This window comes from Thalassophryne amazonica, chromosome 4 (genome assembly GCF_902500255.1).
Source record: "Thalassophryne amazonica chromosome 4, fThaAma1.1, whole genome shotgun sequence".
Classification (NCBI taxonomy): Eukaryota; Metazoa; Chordata; class Actinopteri; order Batrachoidiformes; family Batrachoididae; genus Thalassophryne; species Thalassophryne amazonica.
The window spans coordinates 90435088-90451760 of NC_047106.1; the positions used below are offsets into that span (position 1 = coordinate 90435088).

A 16673-nucleotide genomic window follows, 5' to 3' on the forward strand; every position below is an offset into this window, starting at 1 on the left:
ACAGCGTCTGGGATTGTCATGACAATGTGCACGCAAGTGCGCAGATCAAAGTCGTGCAAGTATCAGGGCACCTTTAGTATCTTGACAAGCATGCATGAAGCATGCACAAATCAGCTTAGAAAAAAGTCAAAATTTTACAACATTAAAACACTTTAATTGCACCGTGATGATTCTTACAATTTTTTGATTGTGTAGTTGGATGTAGAATGGAAAAAGTAATTCTGACAAATCAATAAATGCATCTTCAAGCCTCAATACCTCGGCTCATGATTGCCTTCTTTGTGTTTCTCTCAGGTCTTAGGAGGATAATGTAACATTTGGGTCCAAACAGTGCAATCAAGAGGCCATAACTGGAGGCCAGGATGGCAAATACTTCCACTGCATCTGCATATTTACCAGGAGAGCTGATATAAGTTGGGACAAATGCCACCCACACAGCACAGAATATCAACATGCTGAAAGTGATGAGTTTTGCTTCATTAAAACTGTCAGGAAGATTCCTGGCCAGAAATGCAAGCAGGAAGCTGAGAACAGCTAGAAAACCAATATAGCCCAATAACACTGCAAAACCAACTGTGGAGCCAACAACACATTCATAAACTATTTTGTCATTGTGATATTGAGTGTTTTTATGAGGAGATGGAGAGGAAGAGACAAGCCAAGCAATGCAGATTACTGCCTGGACAGAACTCAAAGACAGAACTGTCCCTCTCTGTTGTCTGGCACCAAACCATTTCAATTTGGCTCTGCCTCCTGGTTTGGAGGACGTAAACACAGCCAGAACCACCATGGTTTTTACCAGGATACATGAGACACAAAGCACAAAGCTGATCCCAAACACTGCATGCCTCAGCTGACATGTCCACATCTGAGGCCGGCCGATGAACAGCAGTGAGCACAGGAAGCACAGACTTAGTGAAATTACGACCTGGAAGCTCAGTTCTGAATTGTTGGCTCGTACTATCGGTGTGCTGCGATAATATATGAAGATTCCGAGAACAACAGCACAGAAAAATGTCCCCAGCAATGAGGCAGCTGTCAAGCAGATACCCAGAGGCTCATGGTAGGACAGGAACTCAATTTCTTTTGGAATGCATTGGTCATGCTGCAGACTTGACCAGAAGTCCTCTGGACAACTGATGCAATCGATGGAGTCTAACAAAAAGAGCAGAGAAAATGCATTTTAATTATATATCACCAAAAATTAAAATGCAATACGTCTGTGTGGATTCCCTCCAGGTGCTCTGGCTTCCTCCCACATCCAAAGGCATGCAGGTTAGGTGGATTGGAAACTTACAATTGTCCGTAGGTGTGCGTGCGGGTGTGAATGTTTGTTTGTCTCTATGTGACCCTGCGACAGACTGACGTCCTGTCCAGGATGTACCCCGCCTCACTCCATATGACTACTGGGATAGGCTCCAGCCCCCATCGACCCTTAATTAGAGTAAGCGGTTGAAGACAAGTGAATGAGTGTTTACATTCATGAATTGACCTAAACTAAGATGTTCCATGTTCATTGATTGATTGATTCATTCATTCATTTTCAGCCACTTATCCAAGTCCGAGTTAAAGTGACAGCGGACCAAGCAGCTCATCCCACGCTTCCATATCCTCTGCCAAGTACTGTAACTCTTCCTGTGGGATCCTGACGTGTTCCCAAGCCAGCTGGGAAATATAAACCCTCCAACTTTTCCTGGGCATTTCCCTTGTCCTCTTCCCAGTTGGACGTGCTTGGAAGACAACAAGGGCACATTTTCGTCCGAACCACCTCAGCTGGCTCCTTTCAATACATAGAAGCAGTGGCTCTACTCTGAGTCCCTCCTGTATAGTCTAGATTCTCACCCCATTCAGGAGTGTAAGCACATGTAACCAGTGGTGAAATCTCATGTCAGCCAATTGTATCCACAATCTAATTTAAATAGTTTTAATAGTTTTTAAGAGTTCTTATTCCAAAAGATGGTGGCATGTACAGACACAGTTGCTTGAGGCTCACTGCTATTTTGCACCTTTTTGTGTTGTATAGTTTATTTATTTGTTCTTCTCCTGACACAAACATGCCACAGCAACCCCATCTATAGCCGCCAAGACCTAATAAACACTGGATTTCAGCAAAAAATAGAAATTACTACTGCCTTTTCACAGACTCACAACATTCCACTGGAGATCAGAGGTGGAAAACTCCAGCTTCAGCCATGGTTTGTTTTCGGCCCTAGCAGCCGGAATGCGGCACAAGGAGCGGAAGCAGAAACGTGGACGCCTCATTTGTGAGTGCTGTCTGCTGATTGATAGCAAATCATGGCTGCTCTTGCATATCCCCAGGACTGGTACTCAAACAGCGGAGTAATAGACACTCACTGCTCACTGGACCTAACGGCCATGTCTATCCAGTGTCGACACCCTCTTACCTGCCACGGGAACTAACGGAAGCCATTGTGACTGCTGTTCCCTCCCACCCTTGACCCCCCCCCCCCCCCCCCCCCCCCCCCACACACACACACCAGTTTGCTTCCAGGGCAAACCGGTCTACTGAGGATGCCATCAACCTCACTCTCCACACAGCGCTTTTATTGATTCTGTTCAGGAATTAGGAATTAAGAAATCATTTTAAACTTAGGGAGCTCAGTATTAACTTGATTGTTGCAGGGCAGGGCCTTGATTTAGTCACTGAAGAGGAAGTTAAGAATGTGACTTTGCTCCTTAAGAAATTCAAAAAGCAAAGATACCTCCCATCAGGATACAGTGTTTATTAAAAACACTCATCTACTCTAATTCCCCCCATTACTCATTGAGTAAGCCTTTCCACTGCACATACTTTTTTTTTTCCTGCGGACTGGAAACATGCCATCGTGCCTCCTGGTCTTAAATCTGGTGATCGTCACATAGTAACTATAGACCTATAAGCATACTGCCAGAAATATGCAAGATAGCAGAGACTGTTGTCATAAAACAACTTAGAGACCACATTAACACTTGTAATCCTGGTCTAAATTCAGTCCAGTTTGTTTTCAGAAAACATTACTCCACAGAAATTTCCATCTTGCATCAAACAGAGCAAATCTGATCTCGTCTTGACAAAGGTGGAGTTGTTGGAGCTGTGTTCTTAGACTTAAATAAGGCCTTTGAGACAGTTAAGCAGACAGTTCTAATATCCAAACTCTCCACCTTCAATCTTTCATCTGTGTTAGGCCCACTACTTTTCAGCCTTTAGAATAATGATCTTCCACAGTTTTGTCATGATTAGAGATACAACTCTATGCTGATGACACTGTTTTATATACCCATATAAAGTCAGCTCAACAAGCAGCTGAAAGATTAACCAATGCTTTGGTTGGAGTGGCTGAGTGGTTAAACTGCTCCTGTCTCACCTTGAATGTAGGCAAAACTAAAGGTATGTTCTTCTCCTGAATGAAGCTTAATATCCCAGATGTAAAAGTCTGCATTGGGGTGAACAGATTGAGATTGTCACTGAATTCAAATATCTTGGTGTGTTACTGGATCCAAATGTGAGCTATAAGAAACATTATACAAAAAATGACAAAAACTATTAAATATAACCTGGCTCTATTCAGACAAATGATTCTTTCTATTGACAGAGGCTGCCAAGATATTTTTGCATGCTTTAATTTTTTTTCCCATATCTCATATTGTATCATTTATGGGGCCACAATCTACTAACTACTAACATTTCTGAATATTTTCCAATCTATGTACTTTTTACAAAATCTTAAAAGGCTTGGCTGCTGCCTGTTTGTGCAAGTTTGTCTGTTACCGTGGCTTTGTAAGGTCCACTAGAATAGCTTCCATACACGACTGCATTCTGCCCTTTCGCTACTCAGCATTTGGGCAGGCAGCCTTTTGTGTTAAAGCTGTCACACAATGGAATACTATTCCAGACAACATAAAAAAATTGTGATTCGTTTGGTCAAATTTAAAGCTAATACCAAAAAACATTTAAAACTCTCACAACAATGCACCCACAAATATGTTAGTGCTCATTATTATTATTTTTTAAGACAAGCAGTGTGTGCAATTGGGTTTAGTGGTGTGTGTGTGTGCTTGTGAGGGGCATTTTATGTGCGATACATAGTGTTGCTGTTCGTCTTTACCTGTTCAGCGATGTTTAATGCTTTGTGTGTGTTGTATTTATTTGTGATGTTTGATGTTTTCATATCAAATCGAATCAATTTTATTTATATAGCGCCAAATCACAACAAACAGTTGCCCGAAGGTGCTTTATATTGTAAGGCAAAGCCATACAATAATTACGGAAAAACCCCAACGGTCAAAACGACCCCCTGTGAGCAAGCACTTGGCGACAGTGGGAAGGAAAAACTCCCTTTTAACAGGAAGAAACCTCCAGCAGAACCAGGCTCAGGGAGGGGCAGTCTCCTGCTGGGACTGGTTGGGGCTGAGGGAGAGAACCAGGAAAAAGACATGCTGTGGAGGGGAGCAGAGATCAATCACTAATGATTAAATGCAGAGTGGTGCATACAGAGCAAAAAGAGAAAGAAACTCATGGGAACCCCCCAGCAGTCTAAGTCTATAGCAGCATAACTAAGGGATGGTTCAGGGTCACCTGATCCAGCCCTAACTATAAGCTTTAGCAAAAAGGAAAGTTTTAAGCCTAATCTTAAAAGTAGAGAGGGTGTCTGTCTCCCTGATCTGAATTGGGAGCTGGTTCCACAGGAGAGGAGCCTGAAAGCTGAAAGCTCTGCCTCCCATTCTACTCTTAAAAACCCTAGGAACTACAAGTAAGCCTGCAGTCTGAGAGTGAAGCGCTCTATTGGGGTGATATGGTACAATGAGGTCCCTAAGATAAGATGGGACCTGATTATTCAAAACCTTATAAGTAAGAAGAAGAATTTTAAATTCTATTCTAGAATTAACAGGAAGCCAATGAAGAGAGGCCAATATGGGTGAAATATGCTCTCTCCTTCTAGTCTTATATGTGCTATATTTATCTGTATCTAAGGACTGCAGATGCAAATTAGACTAAGGCTAACTTTGGTGCAGTGCATCAAATGGTAACATTTATGTTTTGGTCCCTTTTAAATAAATTAAATTGATTGACTGATTGATTGACTGACATCCTCATAACCCCGTTCTGCTAAAATTATAGATCCCCCTCCCCACCAGTAACTGGATTAAAAATTTTCTGATGAACTGCCCACAGTCTGTGAGACTCGGCCCCCACCAATCCTCCACACTCACACTTAACATGGGTTCCCCTCAAGGCTATGTTCTAAACCCTCTAATGTATGCCCTGTACACTTAAAACTGTTCTCCAACCCACCCAACCAACCACTTTATAAAATATGCAGATGATATGACAGTGATTGAACTCATCATTGATGGGGATGAGATAGCGTACAGTGCTGAGGTGGAGGAACTCTCACTCTAGTGCTCAGAGAACAACCTGACCGTAAGACAAAAGAATCATGGACTTCAGGAAAACCAGACAGGACCACCATCCTCTTCATTAATGGGGAACAATCGCAACGCTCCCATCAGGCGGAGGTCTTGGGAAATAAAGCAATGCTGAGTTATGGTTTGGTGTATAAATAAAAGGAATACTGATAGAATAACTCCATTAATGTCAATTCTGTCATTTGTGCAAAGTTAAAATATAACATATATCTTTTAACGTTGAATAATCCACTAATTCTGAAGTTTTGTAACAAACACAGACAAATTGCAAAGGATTCTGGGTAAAATGTGCCTCCGCTAACACTGATTTGGTTTAGTCATTCATTATGTAAACCAACACGTTAATGTGACGTGTCTCGTGTGTTGGTGTTTACAGATAAATGTGCTTTTGTAAACTATTCCATTTTTTATTTGTCAAAACAGGCATTTTCAAAAAAAAAAAAAAAAGCCAAGTTATAATTAGTTAACCATCTGATATAACCAGTGTCAAAAATAAATAGAATGCTGCCATGATCTACTGGTGCCAGACGTTTAGTACTTAAGCTGGGTTTATGCTGTGCGAGTTTTGGCCATTTTTCAGCTGATATTTTAATCGTGTGAGAATTTTTTGGATCGCACTGAGTTTCAGGTTAATAACGCGTCCTGCATCGTTTAGTATACATGGAGTAATGAGCTGCGTTTAACATCTCAGGACCACCTCCTGAGCTGCGATCATATGGTCAGATGAAAATCAAACGTGTTTGATAGTCTGGTCGGCTGAGGGTATCCCGCTGCTGAAGAGCTACAAGCATCCAACCTCTCGCACTGTGCATGTGCAAACACCGCAGACCTGTCTTGTTCAATCATTAAAAAGTTATTTATAATTTAGTAAAGCTTGGTCTTAGCTGTTGTATACAACGGTGTCAGCCCCAGAGGGTTAAGAGCATACCGAATAAACTGTTCCTGTGTGTCTCCATGGAATTTCCAGTCATCTATATTATAACTTATTTTCTGTGTTCATGTTGTCTGATGTGACTATAGCGCATGGCCTCGCTTTGCCATAATTAAATAAATACAGGAATGCTTTCTCAACGAAAATCTGAGGTTTTGAACGGAGGACAGAGACTGTTGTGTGTGTCACCCCTCACTGGGAAATTCCTGGTTCCATCTGGAGATAAGCATTGGAGACATCCCCGTGGGCCTCCACTGTGGCCCACATCACAACAGAACTGTAACTCAGAGTTTTTCAAAGGAGCTCTTGCTTGTTTATCAGTTAAATCTCAGTCACTATGAATTACATGACATTATAATAGCTTCACGTCAGAATCTGAACTTGACCAGGCCAGGAGAATCCACCTTTTATGGCCTCACGCCAAGGCCAGAAAATCTCCAGACTGCAGGAGGATCTCTTCCATGAGAAGACGTGGCCATAAACTTTGAGCCTTGACAACCAACTATTATCTCTAGGTCTAAGTGAAGGAAAAGACCTTTGCTTAAAATAAAAAAAATGCATCAGTATACTTTTATTCTTATATATAAACTTCTAATGTTATCTGTGTTGCTTATTCAAGCAAATGGTTTGCATGGCTCCCATTCAATTGACATGTACTCCTTGGAACTGATGTGTGTAAATGTGATGTTTCTGACTTATCCATGTTTTGATAACAGTGGAATATTATGTCTAAGCCTTTAATAACATTATATTCATCCAAAAAATGTATTTGAACAAATAGTATGCCAAAATAGTTAATGTGTTTAAATAGCACATGAAGTTTTCTGTGAAATTACACACTCTAAATGGGCAGAGTTTAATGACATAAGCCCCCTTTAAAAAGTGAAAACAGAGTTTCTCTTGGAACTCTCGCCCCTCTCTTGGAAGGCCCTCTCTTCCCCTCTTCTCTCTCTTCCTTTCTTCAAACGCTTTATTTTATTGTTGGGTCAACAAGGCACCATGCTAGCCTAGCTAAGCTACCAGGTGGCTTCATTCGTTGTTTCATTCTTTGATAACTCTTAACAAATTAATAGCATGACATTTTTAAGGTTCGTTAAGTCTTTCAACTTTTTAAGAGAACTTCTGAGTTGAACTTTTCAATATAATAGTGAATTTACAGAAAGTGACTTTCCTTTCCTGTACTTTACAACACTGCTCTTAAAGTTTTAATTTTTTTTAATTCGCAAAGACTTTTAATCTGGCTCCAACAAACTTTTAAAAGGTACCAGAACCCATTTTCAACAAATGCCTTCCACCTCTGGGGTCAAGCAAGCTGACGACGGTGGACCTGACTGCAAGCAGCGATCCTGTCGGTAAAACCAGCTAACACTGAAGCCTTGGGATCGCCAGGTAGACCACTGGTTTAACCACTTACCCAAGTGAGCTCACACTGCAAAGAGTCTAACATATCAACGACGGATGGATGGTTCATCCAAACCACCTCTTCAACAAATCAGCTAAGTGAGCCAGTTACAGGTTCCAGAAAAAGGGTTTGTTGTCAATGGATGCAAAGTGCCTTCTTTTTAAACATATTCAGATATTTGTTTAATAATTTTCTTAATAATTGGCTTCAAATTTCATCACTAAATTCTAATCAGATTTATTTACTTAAAGTCTTTAAGCTTTATCTCACTACTTTCTTTCAACGTCTCATGAGTAAGCAAATTGTGTCCATCAATGAACTTATTTAATCACTGTCCACTCAAAATGACAGTAAACTGTTCATTCCTTGTATAATTGTAAATAAAATATAAGCATTTCTGCTGTGGTTCATTTTGTGTTCAGAAGGAAACCCTTGGTCAATCGTATCATAGAATTCAGACTTTCTGACCTGAGACTGATTAAATAAATTAAGACTGACTGATTAATTTAGACTGATTGTTTAAATTAAAGTACCTATGTTTTAAATAGGTGGTGCACTGAGGTAATTAGATATTATTCTAATTAAATAATAATGATTAAACCCTAAAATTGTTAATTATTTCAGTGACCCATTAAATGAGGTCAAGGCCAATTTAATTCAATTTGGGAATTTAACAATACTTTCGCTACATATTTTTGGTGCTCTCCGTGAGACCAATAACACATTGCGAGGCTTAACTAATTATTCACTGCATTAAATTGGTGCCCGTGTGAGGTGCCATTCATTCCAAATAAGTAAATTAAATGTAATTCGTTACATGACGTTGTGGGGAATCCCTGCTCCAAGGACCTATTTGCATGATATTGCATATTTAAAAGGGGGCGTGGGCAGGGAGGAGTTTGGTTCCACGCTCAATACCACATTCAGTGGCATGTACAAACGGAACATGGGTGGATTCATACCTGCACACACTTTCATACATCTGAATATATTTGTGCTTACACCAGATTCAGGGTTTTGGCGTACACCAACTTTTAGTACAAAGTCCACGTTAGTCTTTGTACATGAAGCCCCTGGGCACTACATGTGTGCTGGCCGCACGAATGGGCCCGCATTTTCTAAGTGCCCCAGCTGTTGTTGGAAGTTCGTGATTGGCACCTCGATTCTGGCCAAGTGTCCGTTGAATGGCCATTCAGGTGTGAAGGCTAGATCATTCATGACATTTGGGCAGGGTTCATCAAGGCCAATCATTTCATGCAGCCCCTCGAGCGTGGTCCAAATGGTCCAGATTGCGTATGACATGCCGTACGAATGTTGCGATCATGGTCAGATAGCAGTACGACCTCATCTCTACTGCTGTTCAACTGGGTTTCCAGCACAAGCGCGACATAAATGTGGAGCGCATGTGCTGTGGCCGAACGGTTATGCCGATTGCTGTACAAGATGTTCGAGTGCGGCTCGGATTTTTCATGAGTGCCATTTCAATCCTCCTTCGTGCCATTCGGCCTCATTCGGGTTATATGTGAAGGGGCCTTAAGGAAAAACCCTCTGGTGATATTGAGGAAGAAACCTCAAGCAGACCAGACTCAGAGGGGTAACCCACTGAGTGGACCATTCCAACAGAAATCACCCCCGTTCTTACATGGTCTCCACACTTGAGCGATATACCACTTATTGGCCAATGTTTGTGATGCTTTGGAATGATGTGCCTAACAACATATTCCACTTCTGCCGATTTCGAATGATATGCACATTGGATACTACTGGAGACCCCCCCCCCCCCCGCAGACAAACACACACACACACACACACACACACACACACACACACACACACACACACACACACACACACACACACACACACACACACACACACAAATGTACACAGTGTCTGCAGCCCTCTGTGAAACTATACTGCATTTCAGTATCTGATAAGGCTGTTTCCCCAAGATCAACTGCACATTTTTATAGTGGCTTTTTATTGTGACCCATCCAACTACTTCTGAACTGTTTAATCAGGATCTCTTGATATACCACATTTTTTCTTAGGTGAATGGATTATGGTTGTGACAGTGAAGTATTCACACATTCAGATTTTGCCAAATTTGTCAACCAATTTTGAGGGAAAGAAAACTTTGGATGCCTAGAACGCTGACATTTTTTACTTCAACTTTTTGTGAAAACCAAAGTGTTGCATATATATTTTTGGTGAGTGCATGTTCTCATTGGAAAGCTGAAGTATTAAAACACCAACCGGTCTCATTGCTGATCTTTCCCTCAGAACATGGTATGCAGTCAAAACAGCATTCAGGTTCCCCTTTCTTTCTTGCTATGCGGGTGCCAGGTGGACAGCTGTCACTACACACCGATCGAGGTTGCTGCAGAAACAGAAGTTGTGATCTTAATTTGCATTATTCTTCATGGCTGGAATTCCCTTTTTTCTAAAAGCATGTAAACACAGCTTGTGACCTCTTTGAATTGTAAGTTCCAGAAGATTCTGTCTTCTTCAAGTTTGAGCTCTTCACTTTTCCAGGCTGACTTCTGAATCACACCCACATTCTCAGCCTTTATTGTTCCATCAGGGAGCCACTGCCAGTTAACAATGTCATAGGTTGGTAAGGAATCACCATTCTCATCAAATTGCACCTGGTCACCAGATGATGTGGTGAAATTGACATTTTGCAGGTAATGGACAAGCTGTACAGATTAGAATAAAGGATAAAAAATAACTCTTGGTTAAAAAGGACACTCCACAGACTGAAAAAAATACAAGTTATTGCTTTGTCTCTTCTCATCTTTGTCCTTTAGGGTTTCTCGTTGCAGGATTTGTGAAGATATACATATAAGCAAAACCACCAAGCAGCCACTCTATTCTCTCCACACCTGATCCTGTCAGATCTCAGAAGAAAAGCACAGCAAGTCCTGACTTGTACTTGGCAGAGAGACCCCTTTGGCACACCAGGAGCTGCATGTTTCTCCATGTGGAACTGTGGTTGTTCCAGAGCGTAAAGGAAGGTATTCATGACTTGCAGTTTTCTCAGGAAACTACTGTGAGCCCATTAAAAAAATGACTGATCAGCAACACTTACAGCATGTGATGGAATTACCACAAGACCAACTCGCAGCACTGGCAGACGCAAAGGCAGCCACTCTTGGAAGGTCACACACCAGCCATGTTTCCCACCGATTACATTGGAGAACCAGGTAAATACAAGTCATTCTTCCCCTTGTATGCAATGACTTTTAACCTTCAGTCCAGTTTGTTCACAATAGATAACTTCCAAGCGGTATATATAACTGCCCATCTTATGGGACATGCAAGAGAGAGGGTGGTTGCAGACTAAGACCAGCAGTTGCCCATCTGCAAGAGGCAATGAGGAATGATACTGTCTCTGCTGCAATGCTCAGGCTAAGTTCCAGACTAGGCCATCCATTTTTGGACTCCTCCAGCAGACATTGGCTGGAACATGGCTGCCTTGTGACACGCCTTTATGTATGGACTGTCCTAAAGCATCAAGAATCATCTGATGCCACTGAACATCCCCAAGAACTTTGATTATATTGTACCACTCACCACCAAATCTGACCAATATCTCCATGAGTGACCACAAGCAGCTCCAAACCAATGGTGATGGCTTCCTTCTTTGTTTTTTTTTTTTGTTGTTGTTTTTGTTTTGTTTTTGTTTTTTTTATCTGGCGGGAGCTTAAATCATTCACAGTTCAACATCAGGAAAAAAAATTAAAGAACTAGGGGTAGAGTTGGGAAAATCGCAATCTTCAGCTACATGCTAAAGATCCATTAGGGTGTTGAGTGACAGTGTCAGTCATTCAGGACGACAGGTGCTTGGGGGTGCAAAGTCACATTAACCCTCAAGTGATTGAGTGGGGTCATTTATGATGAGGGATGGATATTGATATGATTTTATCAATATCTATACTATTATCGATTCCGCTTATCGATCCGATTCCTTATTGATTCCCTTATTGATACCTCTTGTGAATTTCCTGTGTACTATAATTAGGCTTTACAGGTTTTCTATGTCAACAACATTTTATTGAGTCTTAAAGTAAATAAATATGAAATATAAATATGAAATTGGTCACTGGATCTTTAAACTCTGGATATAATAAACTCTACATGGTGGATCCTTGATCTCTGGACATAAATATAAATAAATAAAATCTGTAGTTCTCAAAAGCTTTTCCTTTCAGACATAATTGGCATGAATGTCTTTCCATACATCTGAGCTGAGCTGTTGCAGCCGGCTGTGCTGCACATCAGGATGTAATTTATAAAGAATGCAGCATGTCTCATTTTGGGAGAAAAAAACATGTTCGTCAGTTGTAGTTTATTGTCTGTATTACAGCGTTTGGAAAGAGGTGTCATTTTATTTAAAGCGGCAATTCATTTTGAAGTTATTAATTCTGTCCAGACTCTGTCTCAGCAGAGAGCTGCGCAGTGTTTGGAGCTGTGCTAACAGAATAGAGGACGATTCTCGTTTCTTGACTGCAACAAGAGTCCCAGTTAGTGACTTTAATCCACACAAACGTGACTCATGATTGACATATTTTAATGGCTGTGAGAGGGGTTAAGAAGTGGACTTGGCACTCTGAAGAGCAGTGAATCAAAGAACCAACAAGCCAGCGGATTGAAGCATTGCTTCACTGGTTCACGCTTCAAAGTGGAGTTGCGCTGCAGAAGCAGTTGATTACAGAGCTGTTGCAGGGTGTGCAATCAACGTTGGAGAAATGATAATTTACCCGACAAACACCCTCAAAAACAACGGCCGCTCTGAAGGACCGATAAGGGAATCATTAAGCAAAAAGACTATTGATATCGGTGGATCGAATAATTTCTTAACGATACCCGAAAAGAACCAGTTCTTGATACCCAACCCTATTTATGACCGCAGACATTTATTTTTGGGCACCATTTCTCAAATTTTAATCAGAAAAAAGTTTCCTACAAAGAATTTGTCATTCTATTTGTCCTGCATTTGTTCATAGAATTTTGCAAGGATCGGCCAATCCATGTGGCAAGTATAATACAAACTTATGACGCCGACATTATAGCTTCAAATGGTATTGTAATTTACCAACTCTTATCATTATTGGACTACTGGATTTACTACTACTGGATATTGGACTACTGCAATGTTCTATTTTCTGGTTTACCGCAGTCTAGCATTAGGGGTCTCCAATTGGTTCAAAATGCTGCAGCCAGACTTTTGACACGAAGCAGAAAGTTCGACCACATTACACCCATTTTGGCGTCTCTTCACTGGCTTCCTGTCCCAGTGAGATCAGATTTTAAGGTTCTGCTACTAACCTATAAAATTATTCATGGAGTGGCACCTCCCTACCTAGCTGACCTAATTAAACCTTACATACCGGCCCGGGCTTTATGTTCTCAGGGTGCAGGACTACTATGTGTCCTTCGGGTGAATAAGAAGTCTGCGGGTCACAGAGCTTTCTCTTATCGTGCCCCTGTTCTGTGGAATGGTCTCCCTGCGTCAATAAAACAATCAGATTCTGTGGAGAGTTCTTTCAAGTCCAGACTTAAGACGCACTTATTTTCTCTTTCATATGGCTAGCATACTGGTACAGTTTTGTTTTACGCTTTTTACTCTTTTAATTCATGTTATTAGTAATTGAAGCGGGCCGTGGTCTCAACATCACCTAAATTCTGGGGCTTTTAGTGAAGTTTAGGGCTAGTGGCCGGTGATCACCTTAGTATTTCTTCTGTTTTTCTTGTTGATGAATGCTGGCACATTATACAGTATTTTTTGTCTTTCTGATGCCTGATTCTGTTTTTTCTCTGATTAAGGTGCAGCTCCATCCAGAGATGGGAGTTGTGTTTGTGTTGGCGACCCTCCTGTCCTGTGCACCAACAGCAAATCTTGTATATTCGTCCGTGAATTGTTCTGTGAATTATTTCTGTAATTTATGTTTGTAGCATGGCCCAAGCAGAGGGTCACCCCTTTGAGTCTGGTCTGCTTGAGGTTTCTTCCTCAGAGGGAGTTTTTCCTCACCACTGTTGCTCTGGGAGTTGGTAAGGTTAGACCTTACCTGTGTGAAGCGCCTTGAGGCACCTCTGTTGTGATTTGGCGCTATATAAAGGAAAATAAGTTGAAATTGAATTGAAATTATATTTTACTGTTTTGCAGGGAAGCATGGCCTACAGACCTAGAATAGCAAGATTGACAGCATTGATAGGGATGAGTCAGCATCAGACAGTGAAGATATGTTGTGTTGACGTATTGTCATATTTGCTAGTCCGATGTCCAATGTCACAGATTTACTTCCATAAACTTTAGATGATAGAGACAGGGATCAATTGCTTCTCCCTGCTTTTCTAATTTTTGAGGTTGAATTTTTTGAGGTAGATTTTTTTAGGTTGAATGTTTTGAGGTTGAATTTCTTTTTAGGTCAAATGTTTTGAGGTTTAATTTTTTTGAGGTTGAATTTTTTTTTTAGGTTGGTGTTTTTGAGGCTGAATATTTTCATGCTCAACAAATTCAACCATGGAAATTCAACTTCAAATTCTGATTTTGATGCTAAAAACATTCAACCTTAAAAATTCAAATTCAAACTCTGATGGCACAGATTTACTTCCATACAGTTCTTCTATATTTTGATGTTATAATTATCCTACCACATTGTCATACATATTTTACTCAAAGAAACTTTACTTTTTATGATTTAATGTATTAATTTTTGATGCAAAGAAAAAAATGCAAAGAAATTAAAGGTTAAGTGCATTTTACAAGATGTAACAGACAAGTAATATTGCTCTGTCAGTGTGTGTTTTTTGGCTACTTTTTGTAAAAAAATAAAAAAATAAAAAATAAAATAAAATAAATAAATAAATAAATAATATATATATATATATATATATATATATATATATATATATATATATATATATATATATATATATATATATATATATATATATATCAAATTCCATACCTTATTACATTGGATAATGGACAAATATAAATATGAAGAACTCTAAAACATTATTTATATAGAGGTATTGCAATATAAAGTCAATGGGGTCTCGCTAAAATAGCTTTGTCGCTTGAGGGTTAAGCTGGAATGGTCTCAGCAATCCCTGGCCAAATATAACAATAGTCAGCTTGCTTTTTAGGCAGACTCAGATCCTTCAGGGTCTGCATAGACATATGCTGTGAATGTTTTACAACTCTGATGGCCAGTGCCATCTTCTATGCTGTGGCCAGTTTGGGGGGGGGGGTGTTAACATGAAAGTGGCAGATTCCAAGAGACAAGAAGAATGGCTCTGTGGTAGTTGACGTGCTGGACAGCTTGGAAACTGCGACAGACCAGAGAATTTTACACCCATTTTGGCATCCCTTCACTGGCTTCCTGTCCCAGTGAGATCAGATTTTAAGGTTCTGCTACTAACCTATAATATTATTCATGGACTGGCACCCTCCTACCTAGCTGACCTAATTAAACCTTATGTACTGGCCCGGGCTTTACGTTTTCAGGGTGCAGGACTACTTTGTGTCCCGAAGGTGAATAAGAAGTCTGCGGATCACAGAACTTTCTCTTATCGTGCCCCTGTTCTGTAGAATGATCTCCCTGCATCAATAAAACAGTCAGATTCTGTGGAGACTTTCAAGTCCAGACTTAAGACGCACTTATTTTCCCTTTCATATGGCTAGCATACTGGTACAGTTTTATTTTACGCTTTTTACTCTTTTAATTCATTTTATTAGTAATTGGAGCCGGCTGTTTAAGGTGCAGCTCCATCCAGAGATGGGAGTTGTGTTCGTGTTGGCAATCCTGTCCTGTGCGCCAATTGCATTTCTTGTATATTCGTCCGTGAATTGTTCTGTGAATTGTTCTGTAATTTATGTTTTGTAGCATGGCCCAAGCAGAGGGTCACCCCTTTGAGTCTGGTGTGCTTGAGGTTTCTTCCTCAGAGGGAGTTTTTCCTTACCACTGTTGCTCTGGGGGTTGGTAAGGTTAGACCTTACCTGTGTGAAGCGCTTTGAGGCAACTCTGTTGTGATTTGGCGCTATATACATGAAAATAAATTGAAATTGAATTGAAATTGAAATGTTCTCTTGACATCAGTCCATTGTCAAAATAGTAGCCACACACTTCAGAGTGTCGTAGCTGGTCAGAGAAGCATTTTTTAACAGAATACTAGCATTAAGTGTTCCACAAAACATCATTCCTCCCTACAGCCATTCCACTCTATGACTCCTCCCTGTGCCAGTCATCCACACAATAACTGTTTCCTCCCTGTCTGTGTCTAATCAGTATTCCTTTTAATACTACTCAAATCTGCCATCACAATATGTCTGCAGCTGTTCATATGTGCAACAACTGTTACACTCTCAGAATGCATAATAATGCTTTGCAAGTGCAATATTATAAACTCTATTAGGTACAGTATTTCAGGGTCAGTGCTAAAGAGTTTGTTTTTAGTCTTATATGAAGCCTTAATGCAAGACCATTTGGGTGATTGCTCTTCCGTGGCTGGCTGTGGGCTTATGCAGACTCTTTGGCTATCCAGTGGCAGGCCGTGTCATTTGGGAGGGGGGCTCTGGCTGACACCCTGGCTGCCATATCTTGCTGTATCTCTTGTCAGAACCCAGGTAGGGTCTTCCGTTTTCTCTTAGATGATCATAACTCCATCGTTCCTGTGTCCTCCTCTACAGTGTTGGGTTGCTGTCTGTTGTCTTGCCATTGTTGGGGTCCTTCTGAGGGCTCAAGTGAGTTGCTTGCTGCTGCATATTTTGGCTGGGGATTGAGCTCTCCCCTGTGTTCCTGTGTTGACCTTCTGCTGGTCCCCCCACATTACCTCTGCCTCCTTCACACAATCATGACACAACTGATCTGTGGATGCGTGTCCTTGGTGTTGTCACACTCCCCG

The 16673-nt window shown here is 40.8% G+C and overlaps 1 protein-coding gene across 1 annotated transcript in view; it reads right to left on the reverse strand.

The window, feature by feature from the left end:
- Nucleotides 1–244: 244 nt before the first annotated feature.
- LOC117508476 (extracellular calcium-sensing receptor-like) overlaps nucleotides 245–16673 on the reverse strand; it is a 29980-nt gene continuing 13551 nt past the window's right edge. Inside the window, exons 7-9 of the mRNA XM_034168250.1 lie at nucleotides 10232–10459; nucleotides 10017–10140; nucleotides 245–1155 (exon numbers count right to left, since the gene is read on the reverse strand). Coding sequence (XP_034024141.1) covers nucleotides 245–1155; nucleotides 10017–10140; nucleotides 10232–10459 — 1263 coding nt within the window. The remainder of the gene's footprint in view (nucleotides 1156–10016; nucleotides 10141–10231; nucleotides 10460–16673) is intronic.